Here is a 21881-nt window from a genome sequence, read left to right on the forward strand (position 1 = left end):
GTGTTCACAGAGCGTAGTTCCCTGTCCAAAGGTTATCACGTCCCATCCATGACTCCAGGGCCTGTGTTCACAGAGCGTAGTTCCCTGTCCAAAGGTTATCACGTCCCATCCATGACTCCAGGGCCTGTGTTCACAGAGCGTAGTTCCCTGTCCAAAGGTTATCACGTCCCATCCATGACTCCAGGGCCTGTGTTCACAGAGCGTAGTTCCCTGTCCAAAGGTTATCACGTCCCATCCATGACTCCAGGGCCTGTGTTCACAGAGCGTAGTTCCCTGTCCAAAGGTTATCACGTCCCATCCATGACTCCAGGGCCTGTGTTCACAGAGCGTAGTTCCCTGTCCAAAGGTTATCACGTCCCATCCATGACTCCAGGGCCTGTGTTCACAGAGCGTCTGAGTGGAGTGCTTATCTAGGATCATATACTCTGTAATCTAAAAGGTGAAACTGATCCCAGTCTGAGCCTTTCAGCACTTCTACTCGGAGACTATTTAAAAACAGCGTCCATGGCTGAGAAGGAAGGGGGCGATTCAATGCCAGTGTAGCCCAGAAATATTTTTGGTATCGATCTCAGATTCTTCTGGTAACTTCAGTAACTTCACTGGGTGGATGTTTTAGACTTTTTTTTTTCTTTTACATTTGATTAACAAACAATTTTCTTTGAGAATCATGATGAAAGTGGCCTTTTTTAGCCCTATACATGCCTCCTGTAAGACCCTATGATCTGTGAACCGTACATGATACAGACACCATCATGGGGTCATTCAACTCCTTAAAGTTCTAACATATGGAGTGTGTTAGATTGTGAAATACGCTTTTTCACATTCATTTATTCAATTATATACTCTTCAAACACGTCACATTTCCAGAGTGGGCTCTCTTTTTATGATATGACCCATTTTATACATAGAAATTGACATTATAAGTAATTATCCAATCATAGCCCACCTTTTAGGATTGCAAATCACCAGCAGAGGGAGTTCCCTTTGAATCCATTTTCCCATTCACTGTGTTGGGGGTGCTCATAAAATGGATCATACCTTCAGAATTAGCAGAGAGCCTTCGAGAGTATATTGTTCCCAGTGGTGGAAAAAGTAGTCAATTGTCATACTTGAGTAAAAGTAAAGATCCCTTTAATAGAAAATTACTCAAGTAAAAGTGAAAGTCACCCAGTAAAATACTACTTGAGTAAAAGTCTAAAAGTATTTGGTTTTAAATATACTTAAGTATCAAAAGTAAATGTAATTGCTAAAATATACTTAAGTATCAAAAGTGAAAGTATTAATTTCTAATTCCTTTATATAAAGCAAATCGGACGGCATAATTTTCTTGTTTTTATTTTATTTACAGATAGCCAGGGGCATGCTCCAACACTCAAACATAATTGGCAAACGAAGCATGTGTTTGGTGAGTCTGCCATATCAGGGGCAGTAGGGATGACCAGGGATGTTCTCTTGATAAGTGTTTGGTGAGTCTGCCATATCAGGGGCAGTAGGGATGACCAGGGATGTTCTCTTGATAAGTGTTTGGTGAGTCTGCCATATCAGGGGCAGTAGGGATGACCAGGGATGTTCTCTTGATAAGTGTTTGAATTAGGCACTTTTCCTGTCCTGCTAATAAGCATTCAAAATGGCCCTGTGTTATCCTCAAAGCTTAAATGTCTTAATCACGTCGGCCATGGAGAAGGAGAGGCCACAGTCCTTGGTAGTGGGCCTCGTCATTGGCACTGTGTTATCCTCAAAGCGGGCGAAGAAGGTGTTTAGCTTGTCTGGAAGCGAGACGTGGCTGGTTTTCCTTTTGTAGTCCGTGATTGTCTGTAGACCCTGCCACATACGTTGAATTGCGACTCCACTTTGTCTCTATACTGATGTTTTGCCAGTTTAATTGCCAGTTTAATTAATAATAAATAACAGAGGAGCAGCTTCAGATGATGAGTGTAAAAGTTTGTGTGTGTCAATGTAGTGTGTGTGTGCATATACACAGAGTGCACAAAACATTAGGAACACCCGCTCTTTCTATGACGGGCTGACCAGGTGAATCCATTTGAAAGCTATGATCCCTTATTGATGTCACTTATTAAATCCTCTTCAATCAGTGTAGATGAAGGGGAGGAGACAGGTTAAAGTAGGATTTTTAAGCCTTGAGACAATTGAGACATGGATTGTGTATGTGTGCCATTCAGAGGGTGAATGGGCAAGACAAAAGATTTAAGTGCATTTTGAACGGGGTATGGTAGTAGGTGCCAGGTGCACTGGTTTGAGTGTGTCAAGAACTGCAACGCTACTGGGCTTTTCACTCTCAACAGTTTCATGTATCAAGAATGGTCCACCACCCAAAGGACATCCAGCCAACTTGACAACTGTGGGAAGCATTGGAGTCAACATGCATCCCTGTGGAACGCTTTCGACACCTTGTAGTCCATGACCTGAAGAAATTAGGCTTTTCTGAGGGAAAAAGGCGTTCCTAATGTTTTGTACACTCGGTGTATATAGTCTAGTGAATGTGTGTGTATATAGTGTGTGTGTGTACAGTGGGAAAAAAAGTATTTAGTCAGCCACCAATTGTGTAAGTTCTCCCACTTAAAAAGATCAGAGAGGCCTGTCATTTTCATCATAGGTACACGTCAACTATGACAGACAAAATGAGAAAAAAAATTCCTGAAAATCACATTGTTGGTTTCATCTGACCATATGACATTCTCCCAATCCTCTTCTGGATCATCCAAATGCACTCTAGCAAACTTCAGACGGGCCTGGGCATGTACTGGCTTAAGCAGGGGGACACGTCTGGCACTGCAGGATTTGAGTCCCTGGCGGCGTAGTGTGTTACTGATGGTAGGCTTTGTTACTTTGGTCCCAGCTCTCTGCAGGTCATTCACTAGGTCCCCCCATGTGGTTCTGGGATTTTTGCTCACCGTTCTTGTGATCATTTTGACCCCACGTGGTGAGATCTTGCGTGGAGCCCCAGATCGAGGGAGATTATCAGTGGTCTTGTATGTCTTCCATTTCCTAATAATTGCTCCCACAGTTGATTTCTTCAAACCAAGCTGCTTACCTATTGCAGATTCAGTCTTCCCAGCCTGGTGCAGGTCTACAATTTTGTTTCTGGTGTCCTTTGACAGCTCTTTGGTCTTGGCCATAGTGGAGTTTGGAGTATGACTGTTTGAGGTTGTGGACAGGTGTCTTTTATACTGATAACAAGTTCAAACAGGTGCCATTAATACAGGTAACGAGTGAAGGACAGAGGAGCCTCTTAAAGAAGAAGTTACAGGTCTGTGAGAGCCATAAATCTTGCTTGTTTGTAGGTGACCAAATACTTATTTTCCACCATAATTTGCAAATAAATTCATTAAAAATCCTACAATGTGATTTTCTGGAGAAAAAAAATCTCAATTTGTCTGTCATAGTTGACGTGTACCTATGATGAAAATTACAGGCCTCTCTCATCTTTTTAAGTGGGAGAACTTGCACAATTGGTGGCTGACTAAATACTTTTTTCCCCCCACTGTATATAGTCTAGAGAGTGTGTGTGTGTATATATAGTGAGTGTATATATAGTAGTGTGTGTATATATAGTAGTAGTATATGTAGTGTGTATATATAGTCTATAGGCGTAGGGTCAGTGTATACATAGTAGTAGTATATGTAGTGTGTATATATAGTCTATAGGCGTAGGGTCAGTATATACATAGTAGTGTGTATATATAGTCTATAGGTGTAGGGTCAGTGTGTATATATAGTAGTGTATATGTAGTGTGTGTATATATATAGTCTATAGGCGTAGGGTCAGTGTATATATACAGTGGGGAAAAAAAGTATTTAGTCAGCCACCAATTGTGCAAGTTCTCCCACTTAAAAAGATGAGAGAGGCCTGTAATTTTCATCATAGGTACATGTCAACTATGACAGACAAATTGAGAAAAAAAAATCCAGAAAATCACATTGTAGGATTTTTTTATGAATTTATTAGCAAATTATGGTGGAAAATAAGTATTTGGTCACCTACAAACAAGCAAGATTTCTGACTCTCACAGACCTGTAACTTCTTCTTTAAGAGGCTCCTCTGTCCTCCACTCATTACCTGTATTAATGGCACCTGTTTGAACTTGTTATCAGTATAAAAGACAACTGTCCACAACCTCAAACAGTCACACTCCAAACTCCACTATGGCCAAGACCAAAGAGCTGTCAAAGGACACCAGAAACAAAATTGTAGACCTGCACCAGGCTGGTAAGACTGAATCTGCAATAGGTAAGCAGCTTGGTTTGAAGAAATCAACTGTGGGAGCAATTATTAGGAAATGGAAGACATACAAGACCACTGATAATCTCCCTTGATCTGGGGCTCCACGCAAGATCTCACCCCGTGGGGTCAAAATGATCACAAAAACGGTGAGCAAAAATCCCAGAACCACACGGGGGGACCTAGTGAATGACCTGCAGAGAGCTGGGCCAAAGTAACAAATCCTACCATCAGTAACACACTACGCCGCCAGGGACTCAAATCCTGCAGTGCCAGACGTGTCCCCCTGCTTAAGCCAGTACGTGTCCAGGCCCGTCTGAAGTTTGCTAGAGTGCATTTGGATGATCCAGAAGAGGATTGGGAGAATGTCATGTGGTCAGATGAAACCAAAATATAACTTTTTGGTAAAAACTCAACTCGTCGTGTTTGGAGGACAAAGAATGCTGAGTTGCATCCAAAGATCACCATACCTACTGTGAAGCATGGGGGTGGAAACATCATGCTTTGGGGCTGTTTTTCTGCAAAGGGACCAGGACGACTGATCCGTGTAAAGGAAAGAATGAATGAGGCCATGTATCGTGAGATTTTGAGTGAAAACCTCCTTCCATCAGCAAGGGCATTGAAGATGAAACGTGGCTGGGTCTTTCAGCATGACAATGATCCCAAACACACCGCCCGGGCAACGAAGGAGTGGCTTCGTAAGAAGCATTTCAAGGTCCTGGAGTGGCCTAGCCAGTCTCCAGATCTCAACCCCATAGAAAATCTTTGGAGGAAGTTGAAAGTCCGTGTTGCCCAGCGACAGCCCCAAAACATCACTGCTTTAGAGGAGATCTGCATGGAGGAATGGGCCAAAATACCAGCAACAGTGTGTGAAAACCTTGTGAAGACTTACAGAAAACGTTTGATCTGTGTCATTGCCAACAAAGGGTATATAACAAAGTATTGAGAAACTTTTGTTATTGACCAAATACTTATTTTCCACCATAATTTGCAAATAAATTCATAAAAATCCTACAATGTGATTTTCTGGATTTTTTCCCCTCATTTTGTCTGTCATAGTTGACGTGTACCTATGATGAAAATTACAGGCCTCTCTCATATTTTTAAGTGGGAGAACTTGCACAATTGGTGGCTGACTAAATACTTTTTTTCCCCACTGTATATATAGTAGTGTATATGTAGTGTGTATATATAGTCTATAGGCGTAGGGTCAGTGTGTGTATATATAGTAGTGTATATGTAGTGTGTATATATAGTCTATAGGCGTAGGGTCAGTGTATATATAGTAGTGTATATGTAGTGTGTGTATATATAGCAAGATAGGAACGTATTTCAGTTAATTGACTATTTAGCAGCCTGATGGCTAGAGGCCAGCCTGATGGCTAGAGGCCAGCCTGATGGCTACTTTTCACACTCGGACAATCAGAGGGGGCATATTATTGTGGCCCTGGTGGCAAAATAATCAAAGGTCTGACTGCACGGAGATGCTTGGGAAAAATGGTTACAACGGGGGACCAGAGTGTTTGTGTCTCAGGGGAAGAGGGTGGATCGGATCTCCATCACCTAGGACTTGACATTGGTAAATCAAATCTCACATTTTTGTCAATTTTTGCTAAATCTTGCATGCTTTCTCAAACAGCTGTAACGGTATATGCATTCGTAAATCAGGTCCTTTCTTGAGTTGGGCTCTGGGATGTAACAACCGTTGAGCATCTGAGCTTATGGTTGATTGTGGGGGAAAGGGGTTGAGTGTGTAAGAGTGTGTAAGAGTGTGTGTGTGTATCCCACATCTGTTGCAAGGGGGTAAGGATGTTAGGGAGAATATAGGATGAACCACAATAATTGTTTGCTAAATTAATAATTGATTGATAAAAATGTAATGTAATGCAATGGCAAACCGGGTTATAGATAACAATCCTTCGCATGAACTGCCGACATTATTACGCATATTAATTGATAATGATGGAAATTAAGATATGCAAGATATTTGAATAGATATATATATTTTTAATATTTTTAATTGTGGTCCTCTGTAGCTCAATTGGTAGAGCATGGCGCTTGTAACGCCAGGGTAGTGGGTTCGATCCCCGAGACCACCCATACGTAAAAATTTATGCACACATGACTGTAAGTTGCTTTGGATAAAAGCGTCTGCTAAATGGCTTATTATTATTATTATTATTATTATTATAGCTAGATATATATATATTGAGGTGAAAGCATTGGAAATGTTTTTGGCGGTTGACCTGCTTCTGTTTTGTGGGTGGCACTGTGTGCTGTTTTCGATGGATGGGTCCTGGCCTCTCGGGGCCTTAGGGATACGGAGGGACGGGGGTGGTATGCTGATCACTGGGATGACAACCCAATTTGGGATGGGGAGGGGATTTAGCGGGGGGAATAGTGGAGATCAATTGGAGGGTTACTTAGTAGCAATGCAAATATCATGGTACAGCTATATGGACACTCAATCACTGGTATTTTTTATTGGTAAATTTACAAACATATATTATGATAAATAGATTTGAAACTTGTATCTCATTATGGTGTATGGTGAAATAAGTATAGCCAGTTATAATTGTAATGGCTTAGCTGATAATAACAAAAGAAGAACAATATTTACATGGTTCAAAGAGAAGGAATATAATATCTATTGTTTACAGGAAACTCATTCAACAATTCTAGATGAAGTTGTGTGGAAAAAGGACTGGGGGTGCGAAATATACTTCTCCCATGGGCAAAGAAACTGAAAAGGGGTGATGATATTAATTAACAGTAATTTCGATCCGAATGTGCAAATTGTCCAAACAGATACGCAAGGTAGATGGATTATTTTAAATATGTTATTGGACCATAAACAGATATGGCTCATTAACCTTTACGGACCAAATAATTATGATCCACACTTTTTTGACAATATATATAATAAATTATCAACCCTGCAAGCAATTCAAGACAATATTATTATGGTGGGGGATTATAATACTGTTTTAAATAGCTCAATGGACCATAAAGGAAATCACACCACAAACAATCACCCACATGCTCTTAAGGAAATTGTGAATGTCATGGATACATTAGAACTAGTAGATATCATACACCATAATGAGATACAAGTTTCAAGTCTATTTATCATTATATATGTTTGTAAATTTACCAATAAAAAATACCGTAATGATTGAGTGTCCATATAGCTGTACCGTGATATTTGCATTGCTACTGAGTAACCCTTCAATTGTTCTCCACTAATTCCCCCGCTAAAGCCCCTCCCCATCCCAAGTTGAGCCGTCATCCCAGTGATCGGCATCCCACCCACGTCCCTCCGGATCCCTAGGGCCCCGAGAGGCCAGGACCCATCCATCGAAAACAGCACACAGTGCCACCCACAAAACAGAAGCAGGTTAACCGCCAAAAGCATTTCCAATGTTGTCACCTCTATATACAGTGAAGAACAAGTATTTGATACACTGCCGATTTTGCAGGTTTTCCTACTTACAAAGCATGTAAAGGTCTGTAATTCCAGAAAAAAATCCAGAAATTCACATTGTATGATTTTTAAGTAATGTATTTGCATTTTATTTGCAATTTAAAAAATTGGAGGCCCCTTACACTTCAGTGTTGTGATGCAAAAATCCTAGCAAAATGTATAGCGCATAGAATTAAAAAGGTATTGTCGGACATTATTCATTCTAATCAGACAGGTTTTTTACATGGACAATACATTCGAGATAATATAAGGCAAGTACTGGAAATCAAATCAAATCAAATCAAATCAAATTTTATTGGTCACATGCGCCGAATACAACAGGTGCAGACATTACAGTGAAATGCTTACTTACAGCCCTTAACCAACAGTGCATTTATTTTAAACAAAAAAAGTAAGAATAAAACAACAACAAAAAAGTGTTGAGAAAAAAAAGAGCAGAAGTAAAAAATAAAGTGACAGTAGGGAGGCTATATATACAATAGAATAAAGTGACAGTAGGGAGGCTATATATACAGGGGGGTACCGTTGCATAGTCAATGTGCGGGGGCACCGGCTAGTTGAGGTAATATGTACATGTGGGTAGAGTTAAAGTGACTATGCATAAATACTTAACAGAGTAGCAGCAGCGTAAAAAGGATGGGGTGGGGGGGCAGTGCAAATAGTCCGGGTAGCCATGATTAGCTGTTCAGGAGTCTTATGGCTTGGGGGTAGAAGCTGTTGAGAAGTCTTTTGGACCTAGACTTGGCACTCCGGTACCGCTTGCCGTGCGGTAGCAGAGAGAACAGTCTATGACTAGGGTGACTGGAGTCTTTGACAATTTTGAGGGCCTTCCTCTGACACCGCCTGGTATAGAGGTCCTGGATGGCAGGGAGCTTTGCCCCAGTGATGTACTGGGCCGTACGCACTAAACAATAGAACACTATGAAAAATCGGGGAAACCAGGCCTGCTATTCATAGCAGACTTCGAAAAGGCATTTGATGAAGTACGACTGGAGTTTATATATACATGCCTGGAGCATTTCAATTTTGGAGAATCTCTTATAAAATGGGTTAAAATCATGTATAGTAACCCTAGGTGTAAAATAGTCAATAATGGCTCAGAAAGTTTTAAACTGTCCCCAATGGTGGAACAAGCTCCCCCACGACGCCAGGACAGCGGAGTCACTGACCACCTTCCGGAGACACTTGAAACCCTACCTCTTTAAGGAATACCTGGAATAGTATAAAAGTAATCCTTCTACCCCCCCCCCCCCCCATTAAAAAAGTATATAATAATAAAAAGTGGTTGTCCCACTGGCTATAAGGTGAATGCACCAATTTGTAAGTCGCTCTGGATAAGAGCGTCTGCTAAATGATGTAAATGTAAAACAAGGTTGTCCACTATCGGCATATCTATTTATTATGGCCATCAAAATGTTAGCTATTAAAATCAGATCCAACAATAATATCAAGTTATTAGGGCTTAAAAACAAAGGTGTCATTGTACGCTGATGATTCATGTTTTCTTTAAAATCCACAACTTGAATCCCTCCACAGCCTCATAGAGGATCTAGATACATTTTCTAACTCTCTGGATTACAACCAAATGATGATTAATGTACTATATTATGTATTGGATCACTAAAAAATATAAATTGTACATTACCATGTAGTTTACCAATACAATGGTCTAATGGTGATGTGGATATACTCGGAATACATATCCCAAATGAAATAAATGATCTAACTCCAATACATTTTAATAGAAAGTTAGCAAAAATAGATAAGATCTTGCTACCATGGAAAGGTAAATACCTGTCAATTTTGTGGAAAAATCACCCTGATTAACTCTTTAGTATTATCCCAGTTTACCTTTGTGGTCCTCTGTAGCTCAGCTGGTAGAGCACGGTGCTTGTAACGCCAGGGTAGTGGGTTCGATCCCCGGGACCACCCATGCACAAAAATGTATGCACGCATGACTGTAAGTCGCTTTGGATAAAAGTGTCTGTTAAATGGCTTATTATTATTATTATCATTATTATTATTATTATTATTACCTATTTGCAAATGGTCCAGAGTATGCCTAGCATTGAGGAGTACACCACATCAGTCACTGGCTTCATCAATAAGTGCATCGATGATGTCATCCCCACAGTGACCGTACGTACATACCCCAACCAGAAGCCATGGATTACAGGAAACATCCGCACTGAGCTAAAGGGTAGAGCTGCCGCTTTCAAGGAACGGGACTCTAACCCGGACGCTTATAAGAAATCCCGCTATGCCCTCCGACGAACCATCAAACAGGCAAAGAGTCAATACAGGGCTAAGATTGAATCGTACTACACTGGCTCTGATGCTCGTCGGATGTGGCAGGGCTTGAAAACTATTACAGACTACAAAGGGAAGCACAGCCGCGAGCTGCCCAGTGACACAAGCCTACCAGACGAGCTAAACCACTTCTATGCTCGCTTCGAGGCAAGCAACACTGAAGCATGCATGAGAGCACCAGCTGTTCCGGATGACTGTGATCACACTCTCCGTAGCCGATGGGAGTAAGACTTTTAAGCAGGTCAACATTCCGAGCATGTGCTGACCAACTGGCAAGTGTCTTCACTGACATTTTCAACATGTCCCTGACTGAGTCTGTAATACCAACATGTTTCAAGCAGACCACCATAGTCCCCGTGCCCAAGGACTCTAAGATAACCTGCCTAAATGACTACCGACCCGTAGCACTGACGTCTGTAGCCATGAAGTGCTTTGAAAGGCTGGTCATGGCTCACATCAACAGCATTATCCCAGAAACCCTAGACCCACTCCAATTTGCATACCGCCCCAACAGATCCACAGATGACGCAATCTCTATTGCACTCCACACTGCCCTTTCCCACCTGGACAAGAGGAACACCTACGTGAGAATGCTATTCATTGACTACAGCTCAGCATTCAACCCCATAGTGCCCTCTAAGCTCATCACTAAGCTAAGGATCCTGGGACTAAACACCTCCCTCTGCAACTGGATCCTGGACTTCCTGACGGGCCGCCCCCAGGTGGTAAGGGTAGGTAACAACACATCTGCCACACTGATCCTCAACACGGGGGCCCCTCAGGTGTGCGTGCTCAGTCCCCTCCTGTACTCTCTGTTCACCCATGACTGCATGGCCAGGCACGACTCCAACACCATCATTAAGTTTGCCGACGACACAACAGTGGTAGGCCTGATCACCGACAACGATGAGACAGCTTATAGGGAGGAGGTCAGAGACCTGGCCGTGTGGTGCCAGGACAACAACCTCTCCCTCAACGTGACCAAGACAAAGGAGATGATTGTGGACTACAGGAAAAAAAAGAGGACTGAGCACGCCCCCATTCTCATCGACGGGGCTGTAGTGGAACAGGTTGAGAGCTTCAAGTTCCTTGGTGTCCACATCACCAACGAACTATCATGGTCCAAACACACCAAGACAGTCGTGAAGAGGGCACGACAAAGCCTATTCCCCCTCAGGAGACTGAAAAGATTTGGCATGGGTCCTCAGATCCTCAAAAAATTCTACAGCTGCACCATCGAGAGCATCCTGACTGGTTGCATCACCGCCTGGTATGGCAACTGCTTGGCCTCCGACCGCAAGGCACTACAGAGGGTAGTTCGTACGGCCCAGTACATCACTGGGGCCAAGCTTCCTGCCATCCAGGACCTCTATACCAGGCGGTGTCAGAGGAAGGCCCTCAAAATTGTCAAAGACTCCAGCCACCCTAGTCATAGACTGTTCTCCCTGCTACCGCACGGCAAGCGGTACCGGAGTGCCAAGTCTAGGTCCAAAAGACTTCTCAACAGCTTCTACCCCCAAGCCATAAGATTCCTGAACAGCTAATCATGGCTACCCGGACTATTTGCACTGCCCCCCCACCCCATCCTTTTTACACTGCTGCTACTCTGTTAATTATTTTTGCATAGTCACTTTAACTCTACCCACATGTACATATTACTTCAACTATCTCAACTAGCCGGTGCCCCCGCACATTGACTCTGCACCGGTACCCCCCTGTATATAGCCTCCCTACTGTTATTTTATTTTACTTCTGCTCTTTTTTTCTCAACACTTTTTTTTCGTTGTTTTATTTTATTTATTTTACTTTTTTTGTTAAAAATAAATGCACTGTTGGTTAAGGGCTGTAAGTAAGCATTTCACTGTAATGTCTGCACCTGTTGTATTCGGCGCATGTGACCAATAAAATTTGATTTGATTTGAAACCGTTTTTTTAATTATATGAGAAAAAAATATTCCATTTTATTTGGAACGGCAAGCCAGACAAAATTAAACGGGCCTATTTATATAATGAATATGAATTCGGAGGACAGAAATTATTAAATATTCAATCATTAGACCTATCACTGAAAGCTTCAGTCATACAAAAGTTATACTTAAATCCAAACTGGTTCTCTAGCAAATTAGTAAGATTGTCTCACCCCATGTTCAAGACTGGCCTTTTTCCCTTTATTCAGATTACAACCTCTCTCTTTCAGTTATTTGAAAAGGAAATCTTCTCCCAAATATCACTATTTCTAAAACAAGCCATAGAAAGTTGGTTGCAATTTAAATTTAATCCTCCAGAAACGACAGAACAAATAATGCAGCAAATATTGGGGTTAAACTTAAATATACTAATTGATAAAAAACCATAATTTTTTGACAATGTTTTTAAAAGGTATAATCTTCGTAATTGATATCATAAGTAGGACTGGTGGAGTTATGTCGCACATGCAGCTAACAAAAACATATGGAAATGTCTGCTCTACACAAAACTACAACCAAATAATTGCAGCATTACCGCAAAAATGGAAGAGGAAAGTGGAAGGGGGAAAAGTAAGGAACTTGTCTGTCGGCCTTGCATTAAAGAACATAATTGGTTAAAGAAAACTGTGATAAATATAAAAGTATATCAGTTTCATTTAAGGACCAAAGGATTGACAGCCGTCCCATATAGATTGCAAAATAGTTGGGAAGAGATTTTTGACGTACCGATTCCATGGCATAGTGTTTATGAACTGATACGCAAAACGATGCCGGATTCAAAAATTAGAATCTTTTAATTTAAATTATTATACAAAATTCTTGCTACCAATAGAATGTTATTTATATGGGGGATACAATCTTCCCAGCTCTGCAGATATTTCTGTGAAGAGACAGAATCATTAGATCATTTGTTTTGGTTCTGTCCATTTGTAGCTTGTTTTTGGTCACAGGTACAGGAATGGCTAAAGGATTGCAATATTTACCTGGACCTAACCCTGCAGATAGCACTACTGGGTGATCTGAAAAGTCATAGTCAATCGATCAATAATATAATAATACTATTAGCAAAAAATTTTACTTTCAATTTACAGTAGAAACAATGAGAATAGAAAGGTTCAGAACTTTTGTGAAACATCACAGTACAGTTGAAATAGATATGGCAAATAGAAATCCAATATGGATGGTGTTAAGAGATAGATGGGAGGAGTTGAATGGAGCTGAAGGATGGGACTAATAACAACAACTAATAACAACAAGATAACTAGTGTAAAGCATACTGTGTCCATAATAAGTATATAGGTTATAGGTTGAGAGCTTTTGTTAAAGAGCACAGTTAGAAAGATATAGCGAGAAATATATATATATATATGCGAGAAAAGAAAACATATGGGGGATTGGAAGTGATGCAGACAATTAATGGAAGTTACACTATCTGCAGTATTAAAGCTGATCTACCCCCCCAAAAAAGTAGATAATAAAATACGGTATACCGCCCAGCCTCGAGGCCTACTAGATAACAATACCTATTCATGTTTTTTTGTTTCATCACAGCCCTCACTGTGCACCATTACACAAAGCTGTACAGTAACTTAAGAAGAGAGAGAAGATGAGAGAGGAGGAGAAGCGTGGCAGGTGTCTCACCTGGGAACTGCTGGGGCGCTGCCAGAAGCAGGTTAACATGCTGAAGGAATACAAACCGCTCCTTTTCTGTTTCTCGGCTTACTACATTCCAAATGGCACCCTATGCCCTATGTTGACCACTCATTTTGACCAAGACCAATGGGTCTCTAGTCGAAAGTAGTGCACTATGTAGGGAATAGGGAGCCATGCGGGTTACACCCTTCCAGGCCCAATGGGGTTTCAAATTCAGGCCTTTTTTTGTAGACCTCCCTCCCTCCTCTATTAATCCTACCTGTAGGCCCGCCTGTATACTGTTTCGTTGTCGAGCTGCTTGACATTTTAATCTTTAATTTCTCTCAACAGAGAATAATCCATGATTTAGGGCTGTGTGGTATACCATATACAGTGGGGAGAACAAGTATTTGAAACACTGCCGATTTTGCAGGTTTTCCTACTTACAAAGCATGTAGAGGTCTGTAATTTTTATCATAGGTACACTTCAACTGTGAGAGACAGAATCTAAAACAAAAATCCAGAAAATCACATTGTATGATTTTTAAGTAATTAATTTGCATTTTATTGCATGACATAAGTATTTGATCACCTACCAACCAGTAAGAATTCTGGCTCTCACAGACCTGTTAGTTTTTCTTTAAGAAGCCCTCCTGTTCTCCACTCATTACCTGTATTAACTGCACCTGTTTGAACTCATTACCTGTATAAAAGACACCTGTCCACACACTCAATCAAACATTTACATTACATTTACATTTACATTTTAGTCATTTAGCAGACGCTCTTATCCAGAGCGACTTACAGGAGCAATTAGGGTTAAGTGCCTTGCTCAAGGGCACATTAACGTCATTTAGCAGACGCTCTTAGCCAGAGCGACTCGCAAATTGGTGCGTTCACCCTATAGCCAGTGGGATAACCACTTTACAATTTGGGGGGGGGGGGGTTAGAAGGAACACTTTATCCTATCCCAGGTATTCCTTAAAGAGGTGGGGTTTCAAATGTCTCCGGAAGGTGGTGAGTGACTCCGCTGTCCTGGCGTCGTGAGGGAGCTTGTTCCACCATTGGGGTGCCAGAGCAGCGAACAGTTTTGACTGGGCTGAGCGGGAGCTATGCTTCCGCAGAGGAAGGGGAGCCAGCAGGCCAGAGGTGGATGAACGCAATGCCCTCGTTTGGGTGTAGGGACTGATCAGAGCCTGAAGGTACAGAGGTGCCGTTCCCCTCACTGCTCCATAGGCAAGCACCATGGTCTTGTAGCGGATGCGAGCTTCAACTGGAAGCCAGTGGAGTGTGCGGAGGAGGGGGGTGACGTGAGAGAACTTGGGAAGGTTGAACACCAGACGGGCTGCGGCATTCTGGATGAGTTGTAGGGGTTTAATGGCACAGGCAGGGAGGCCAGCCAACAGCGAGTTGCAGTAGTCCAGACGGGAGATGACAAGTGCCTGGATTAGGACCTGTGCCGCTTCCTGTGTAAGGCAGGGTCGTACTCTCCGAATGTTGTAGAGCATGAACCTGCAGGAGCGGGTCACCGCCTTGATGTTGGCGGAGAACGACAGGGTGTTGTCCAGGGTCACGCCTAGGCTCTTCGCACTCTGGGAGGAGGACACAGCGGAGTTGTCAACCGTGATGGCGAGATCAAGAAACGGGCAGTCCTTCCCCGGGAGGAAGAGCAGCTCCGTCTTGCCAGGGTTCAGCTTGAGGTGGTGATCCGTCATCCATACTGATATGTCTGCCAGACATGCAGAGATGCGATTCGCCACCTGGTTATCAGAAGGGGGAAAGGAGAAGATTAGTTGTGTATCGTCAGCGTAGCAATGATAGGAAAGGCCATGTGAGGATATGACAGAGCCAAGTGACTTGGTGTATAGGGAGAAAAGGAGAGGGCCTAGAACTGAGCCCTGGGGGACACCAGTGGTGAGAGCACGTGGTGCGGAGACAGCTTCTCGCCACGCCACTTGGTAGGAGCGACCGGTCAGGTAGGACGCAATCCAGGAGTGAGCCGCGCCGGAGATGCCCAGCTCGGAGAGGGTGGAGAGGAGGATCTGATGGTTCACAGTATCAAAGGCGCGTGGTTCACAGTATCAAACAGACTCCAACCTCTCCACAATGGCCAAGACTAGAGAGCTGTGTAAGGACATCAGGGATAAAATTGTAGACCTGCACAAGGCTGGGATGGGCTACAGGACAATAGGCAACCAGCTTGGTGAGAAGGCAACAACTGTTGGCGCAATTATTAGAAAATGGAAGAAGTTCAAGATGACGGTGAATCACCCTCGGTCTGAGGCTCCATGCAAGATCTCACCTCGTGGGGCATCAATGATCATGAGGAAGGTGAGGGATCAGCCCAGAACTACACGGCAGGACCTGGTCAATGACCTGAAGAGAGCTGGGACCACAGTCTCAAAGAAAACCATTAGTAACACACTACGCCGTCATGGATTAAAATCCTGCAGAGCACACAAGGTCCCCCTGCTCAAGACAGCGCATGTCCAGGCCCGTCTGAAGTTTGCCAATGACCATCTGGATGATCCAGAGGAGGAATGGGAGAAGGTCATGTGGTCTGATGAGACAAAAATAGAGCTTTTTGGTCTAAACTCCACTCGCCGTGTTTGGAGGAAGAAGAAGGATGAGTACAACCCCAAGAACACCATCCCAACCGTGAAGCATGGAGGTGGAAACATCATTCTTTGGGGATGCTTTTCTGCAAAGGGGACAGGACGACTGCACCGTATTGAGGGGAGGATGGATGGGGCCATGTATCGCGAGATCTTGGCCAACAACCTTCCCTCAGTAAGAGCATTGAAGATGGGTCATGGCTGGGTCTTCCATCATGACAACGACCCGAAACACACAGCCAGGGCAACTAAGGAGTGGCTCCGTAAGAAGCATCTCAAGGTCCTGGAGTGGCCTAGCCAGGCTCCAGACCTGAACCCAATAGAAAATCTTTGGAGGGAGCTGAAAGTCTGTATTGCCCAGCGACAGCCCTGAAACCTGAAGGATCTGGAGAAGGTCTGTATGGAGGAGTGGGCCAAAATCCCTGCTGCAGTGTGTGCAAACCTGGTCAAGACCTACAGGAAACGTATGATCTCTGTAATTGCAAACAAAGGTTTCTGTACCAAATATTAAGTTCTGCTTTTCTGATGTATCAAATACTTATGTCATGCAATAAAATGCAAATGAATTACTTAAAAATCATACAATGTGATTTTCTGGATTTTTGTTTTAGATTCCGTCTCTCACAGTTGAAGTGTACCTATGATAGAAATTACAGACCTCTACATGCTTTGTAAGTAGGAAAACCTGCAAAATCGGCAGTGTATCAAACACTTGTTCTCCCCACTGTATATCCATGATCCCAACAGTTCACCCAAGTGTTGTGATATAAATCACAAGTCAAATCGCAATTGCAACATTTGGTTAAAAATAAGGCCTAGATTTTTTGCCAATATTGTGCAGCCCTATGTGGCAGTGTGGAAGTGATATCAAATGAGTGTAGGAAATGCAGAAATAGATGATAATGCAGCAAATTATTTTTGGTTGAATTGAACAGAAGAAAACAATCAGAATGGAGAAAGACTCATTGAAATCACTTAGAATGTATGTGTTGCCAACCTAGGGTCACGCACTACTCAAAAAGCAAACGTTTATTATTCAAAAACATACCGTCATACTGTATAAAAATAAAAAAAATACTGTGATATGATATTTTGGCCATATCGCCCAGCCCTACCATGAATGGCACCCTATTCCCTCTATAGTGCACAGGTCTCGTCACTGTGACGACAGATTTCTGTCACATGGATTCTTTCTTTTAAAGGAAGTGGCTGCAGATCCAATTTTTCTCAGACTAAAGGTCCCAAAGGTTCTGCACATGTGCACAGTGCTCACTGGCTCACTGGCTCACTGGGCTCACTGGCTCACTGGGCTCACTGGCTCACTGGACTCACTGGCTCACTGGCTCACTGGGCTCACTGGGCTCACTGGGCTCACTGGCTCACTGGGCTCACTGGGCTCACTGGGCTCACTGGCTCACTGGACTCACTGGCTCACTGGCTCACTGGGCTCACTGGGCTCACTGGCTCACTGGGCTCACTGGGCTCACTGGCTCACTGGGCTCACTGGGCTCACTGGCTCACTGGGCTCACTGGCTCACTGGGCTCACTGGGCTCACTGGCTCACTGGGCTCACTGGCTCACTGGGCTCACTGGGCTCACTGGCTCACTGGCTCACTGGGCTCACTGGGCTCACTGGCTCACTGGGCTCACTGGCTCACTGGCTCACTGGGCTCACTGGGCTCACTGGGCTCACTGGGCTCGCTTGGCTCACTGGGCTCACTGGCTCACTGGCTCACTGGGCTCACTGGCTCACTGGGCTCACTGGCTCACTGGGCTCAATGGCTCACTGGCTCACTGGGCTCAATGGCTCACTGGGCTCAATGGCTCACTGGCTCACTGGGCTCAATGGGCTCACTGGGCTTCCGCTTCCCCCTCCTTCCTCCAGGATGTCTTTGGAATGTTCATTCAAATAGCCGCAGGGTTTTTATTTCCGCTGTTCAGAAGTATGAGGCTACTAGTCTGAGTACCTTTTTTAGCTTGGGTCAGTCAGTATGAAAAATGTATGCGCTCACCTAACTGTAAGTCGCTCTGGATAAGAGCGTCTGCTAAATGACTAAAATGTAACAAATGTATTCTGCTACTGTGTACTCTCTTTAGGGCCAGATAACATTCCAGTTTGCTTTTTTTTTTGTGATTCTTTCCAATGTGTCAAGTAATTATCTTTTAGTTTTCTCATGATTTGGTTGGGTCTAATTGTGTTGCTGTCCTGCCCCCCCACCAGTATCTGCTAGGCTAGGGAACAGTAGTCATAATATATGCAGTCTGACTGTCTACCAAGGTCATATCTGGAGGCTCATTTCATCACTCCTGGGATGTTCTAGGCCAAGGGGACTGAAATAAGTTTATATTTAGGTGGCAGTTCTATTGAGTAATCTAGTGATAAGAAACTGAGCTAGCTGGGACTGGAAGCTTCAATACTCTGGCAGCCCGACGCTTTCAACGTCTTAACCTTAGTTAAGAGACGTGACACCACTTAGAGGTTGTAGCTCTTCACTAGTCTGTAGGAGAAACAATCAATCTCGGATAGAAAGGGGATAAAGACCACTTCTTCAGTGTATATTTCACCTTTTATATCTGAGATTGATTGTTTCTCCTACAGACTAGCGTTTTGTCCAAGTGGTGTACTTGTACATGAAGCTGGCTCACGCTACAGAAACAGGAGGTGGGGCTCCTTCCCTACAAGCCGGTCTGGCTGGGACAAGACTTACTTAGAATCAATCAATCTCTCTTCCTTTCAGATCACAGACGTGTCGTTGCCAAACTACCTGGTGGCGTCGTCAGTAGGCCTGCTGCCCACACAGCTTCTAAACTCCTACCTGGGCACCACGCTGCGCACCATGGAGGACGTCATCGCAGAACAGAGCGTCAGCGGATACTTTGTCTTCAGTCTACAGGTGAGTCAGAACAGAGCGTTAGTAGATACTTTGTCTTCAGTCTACAGGTAAAAATAATGAGCAGTAATAATATATTTATATTTAGTGCTTTTCAAATACCCAAAGACGCTTAAGGTGAGTTAGTGGCAGGCTGTCTGTCAGACTCACGGGCTACATGAATGTAGTGCAGCCTAAACATAGCTAACGTTAGCAGCCAGGTAGCTACTTTGTCTTCAGTCTGCAAGTGAGCCAGCAGCAGGGGTCTGTCCTTAGTTCTAGCCACTATGGTCCTATCCACTATGGTCCTAGCCACTATGGTCCTATCCACTATGGTCCTAGCCACTATGGTCCTAGCCACTATGGTCCTAGCCACTATGGTTCTAAACTGTATGGTTCTAAACTGTATGGTTTTACCACTATGGTCCTAGTCACTATGGTCCTAGTCACTATGGTCCTATCCACTATGGTCCTATCCACTATGGTCCTAGCCACTATGGTCCTAGTCACTATGGTCCTATCCACTATGGTCCTAGTCACTATGGTCCTATCCACTATGGTCCTAGTCACTATGGTCCTAGTCACTATGGTCCTAGCCACTATGGTCCTATCCACTATGGTCCTAGCCACTATGGTCCTATCCACTATGGTTCTAAACACTATGGTCCTAGCCACTATGGTTTTAACAGTATGGTTCTAACCAGTTTGGTTCTAAAGCACCTATCTCTTCTCTCTCAGATCATCATTAGTATAGGCATGATGTTCTACAGTAATTACATGGTTCTAAATAGTATGGTTCACGATGGTTCTCTCCTCCATCAGATCATCATTAGTATAGGGTTCATGTTCTATGTGGTAGTTATTCTATGGTTCTAACAGTATGGTTCTAAAACACGGTTCTGTTTCCCTCTCCCTCAGATCATCATTAGTATAGGCCTGATGTTCTACGTGGTCCATCGGGCCCAGGTGGAGCTGAATGCGGCCATCGCTGCCTGTCAGATGGAGCTGAAGACATCACACATGAACGGCACTTCCACCAATCACAGCGGCTTCACCTACTGCAGCAAGAGGGCGTCGGCCGGGGGTGGGATCATCAACGTGGTCTGATAAATTCTCTAAAACCCTGATTGGACACGAGCGACTGGGATCAAACTGAACACTGACGGGCCAGTGGAGCAGTTCTGATATCTGATTGGAGTGCCTTCCAAATAGGGATGCTGATTGTGTGGATATCAGTCAGTCTGACGTACAATATGCTAACAATATGAATGTGCAAACTAGAATGGGTTTGTTGTGTTCTGTTTCCATGTTCAAACCAAAGCCTCCCCATGCACCTCAGACGTTTTAGTTTCCACTTATTTTTTGGGGTTAATTCATTTGTTGTTTCTATTATAATTTTTTGCATTTTTTATGTTGATTTGCAAAATAGTGATGGACATTATTTGGTTTATTAGTCTATAGTTTAATTGTGCCTTATTGTTTAGGATAGAGAGAGACAAAGCTCTCTGTTACCAGGCAAGGAGGACTGGAGTTCATTAGGCACCAAACGGAAGAAAACAGGAAACCGAAACAGGGAGGGACCGAAACAGGGAGGGACCGGAAACAGGGAGGGACTAAACAGGGAGGGACTAAACAGGGAGGGACTAAACAGGGAGGGACTAAACAGGGAGGGACTAAACTTAACCTGTTTTCATTTTCCATTGCATAACGTTTTGCTTCAGTGATCGCTAATGAACAGGACCCATGTGGTGAGTGCTGGCAAGGACTAAGAGATGACCGTCCTCTGCTTTGGCCTGGCTGTCCAATAGGAACAGGTCTGCTTTGGCCTGGCTGCCCTGTCCTGCCCTGCCCTGTTCTGTCCTGTCCTGTCCTGTCCTGTCCTGTCCTGCCCTGCCCTGTTCTGTCCTTGTTCTGTCCTGTCCTGTCCTGTCCTGTCCTGTCCTGTCCTGCCCTGCCCTGCCCTGCCCTGTCCTGCCCTGCCCTGCCCTGCCCTGTCCTGTCCTGTCCTGTCCTGTCCTGTCCTGTCCTGTCCTGTCCTGTCCTGCCCTGCCCTGCCCTGCCCTGCCCTGTCCTGCCCTGTCCTGTCCTGTCCTGTTCTGTCCTGCCCTGTCCTGTCCTGTCCTGTCCTGTCCTGCCCTGTCCTGTCCGGGATCATTTTAGCGGCTCTGCAGTTCTGACAGGAACAGATGGAAAGGAGAGAGACATTCTCAGCAGGAAATGTTGTAATGTTCTGCCAAGGAACCCTGAGTACAGCATGATCTGATTTACTGTAGGCTAGCTAGCTTAACCATTCTGATTTACTGTAGGCTAGCTAGCTTAACCATTCTAATTTACTGTAGGCTTGCTAGCTTAACCATTCTGATTTACTGTAGGCTAGCTAGCTTAACCATTCTGATTTACTCTAGGGTAGCTAGCTTAACCATTCTGATTTACTGTAGGCTAGCTAGCTTAACCATTCTGATTTACTGTAGGCTAGCTAGCTTAACCATTCTGATTTACTGTAGGCTAGCTAGCTTAACCTTTCTGATTTACTGTAGGGTAGCTAGCTTAACCTTTCTGATTTACTGTAGGGTAGCTAGCTTAACCATTATGCTCACTATAGAAAACAATATTCTATTGTGAGGATATCTGTTTGTGCTGTCATGTCAACATGTTTGGCATGATGGCACAAACAGGCTGTAAACTTCTCCCAAATAGAAAACTATTTTCTACTGAGAGTAAAAAGGATAGCTGTTTAAGTCTCTCTGGCCTGCTTCAGAATAT

At 43.7% G+C, this 21881-nt stretch overlaps 1 protein-coding gene across 1 annotated transcript in view; it reads left to right on the forward strand.

Annotated features, from left to right (window-relative positions):
* The window catches only part of LOC311114782 (transmembrane protein 64-like), a 32656-nt gene extending 11933 nt beyond the window's left edge, over nucleotides 1-20723 (forward strand). The window contains exons 2-3 of the mRNA XM_084190019.1: nucleotides 18987-19142; nucleotides 20037-20723. Coding sequence (XP_084046145.1) covers nucleotides 18987-19142; nucleotides 20037-20225 — 345 coding nt within the window. The 3' untranslated portion in view covers nucleotides 20226-20723. The remainder of the gene's footprint in view (nucleotides 1-18986; nucleotides 19143-20036) is intronic.
* The last annotated feature ends 1158 nt before the right edge of the window (nucleotides 20724-21881 follow it).

This window comes from Coregonus lavaretus (assembly GCF_964263955.1).
Source record: "Coregonus lavaretus genome assembly, contig: HAP1_SCAFFOLD_2243, whole genome shotgun sequence".
NCBI lineage: Eukaryota > Metazoa > Chordata > Actinopteri > Salmoniformes > Salmonidae > Coregonus > Coregonus lavaretus.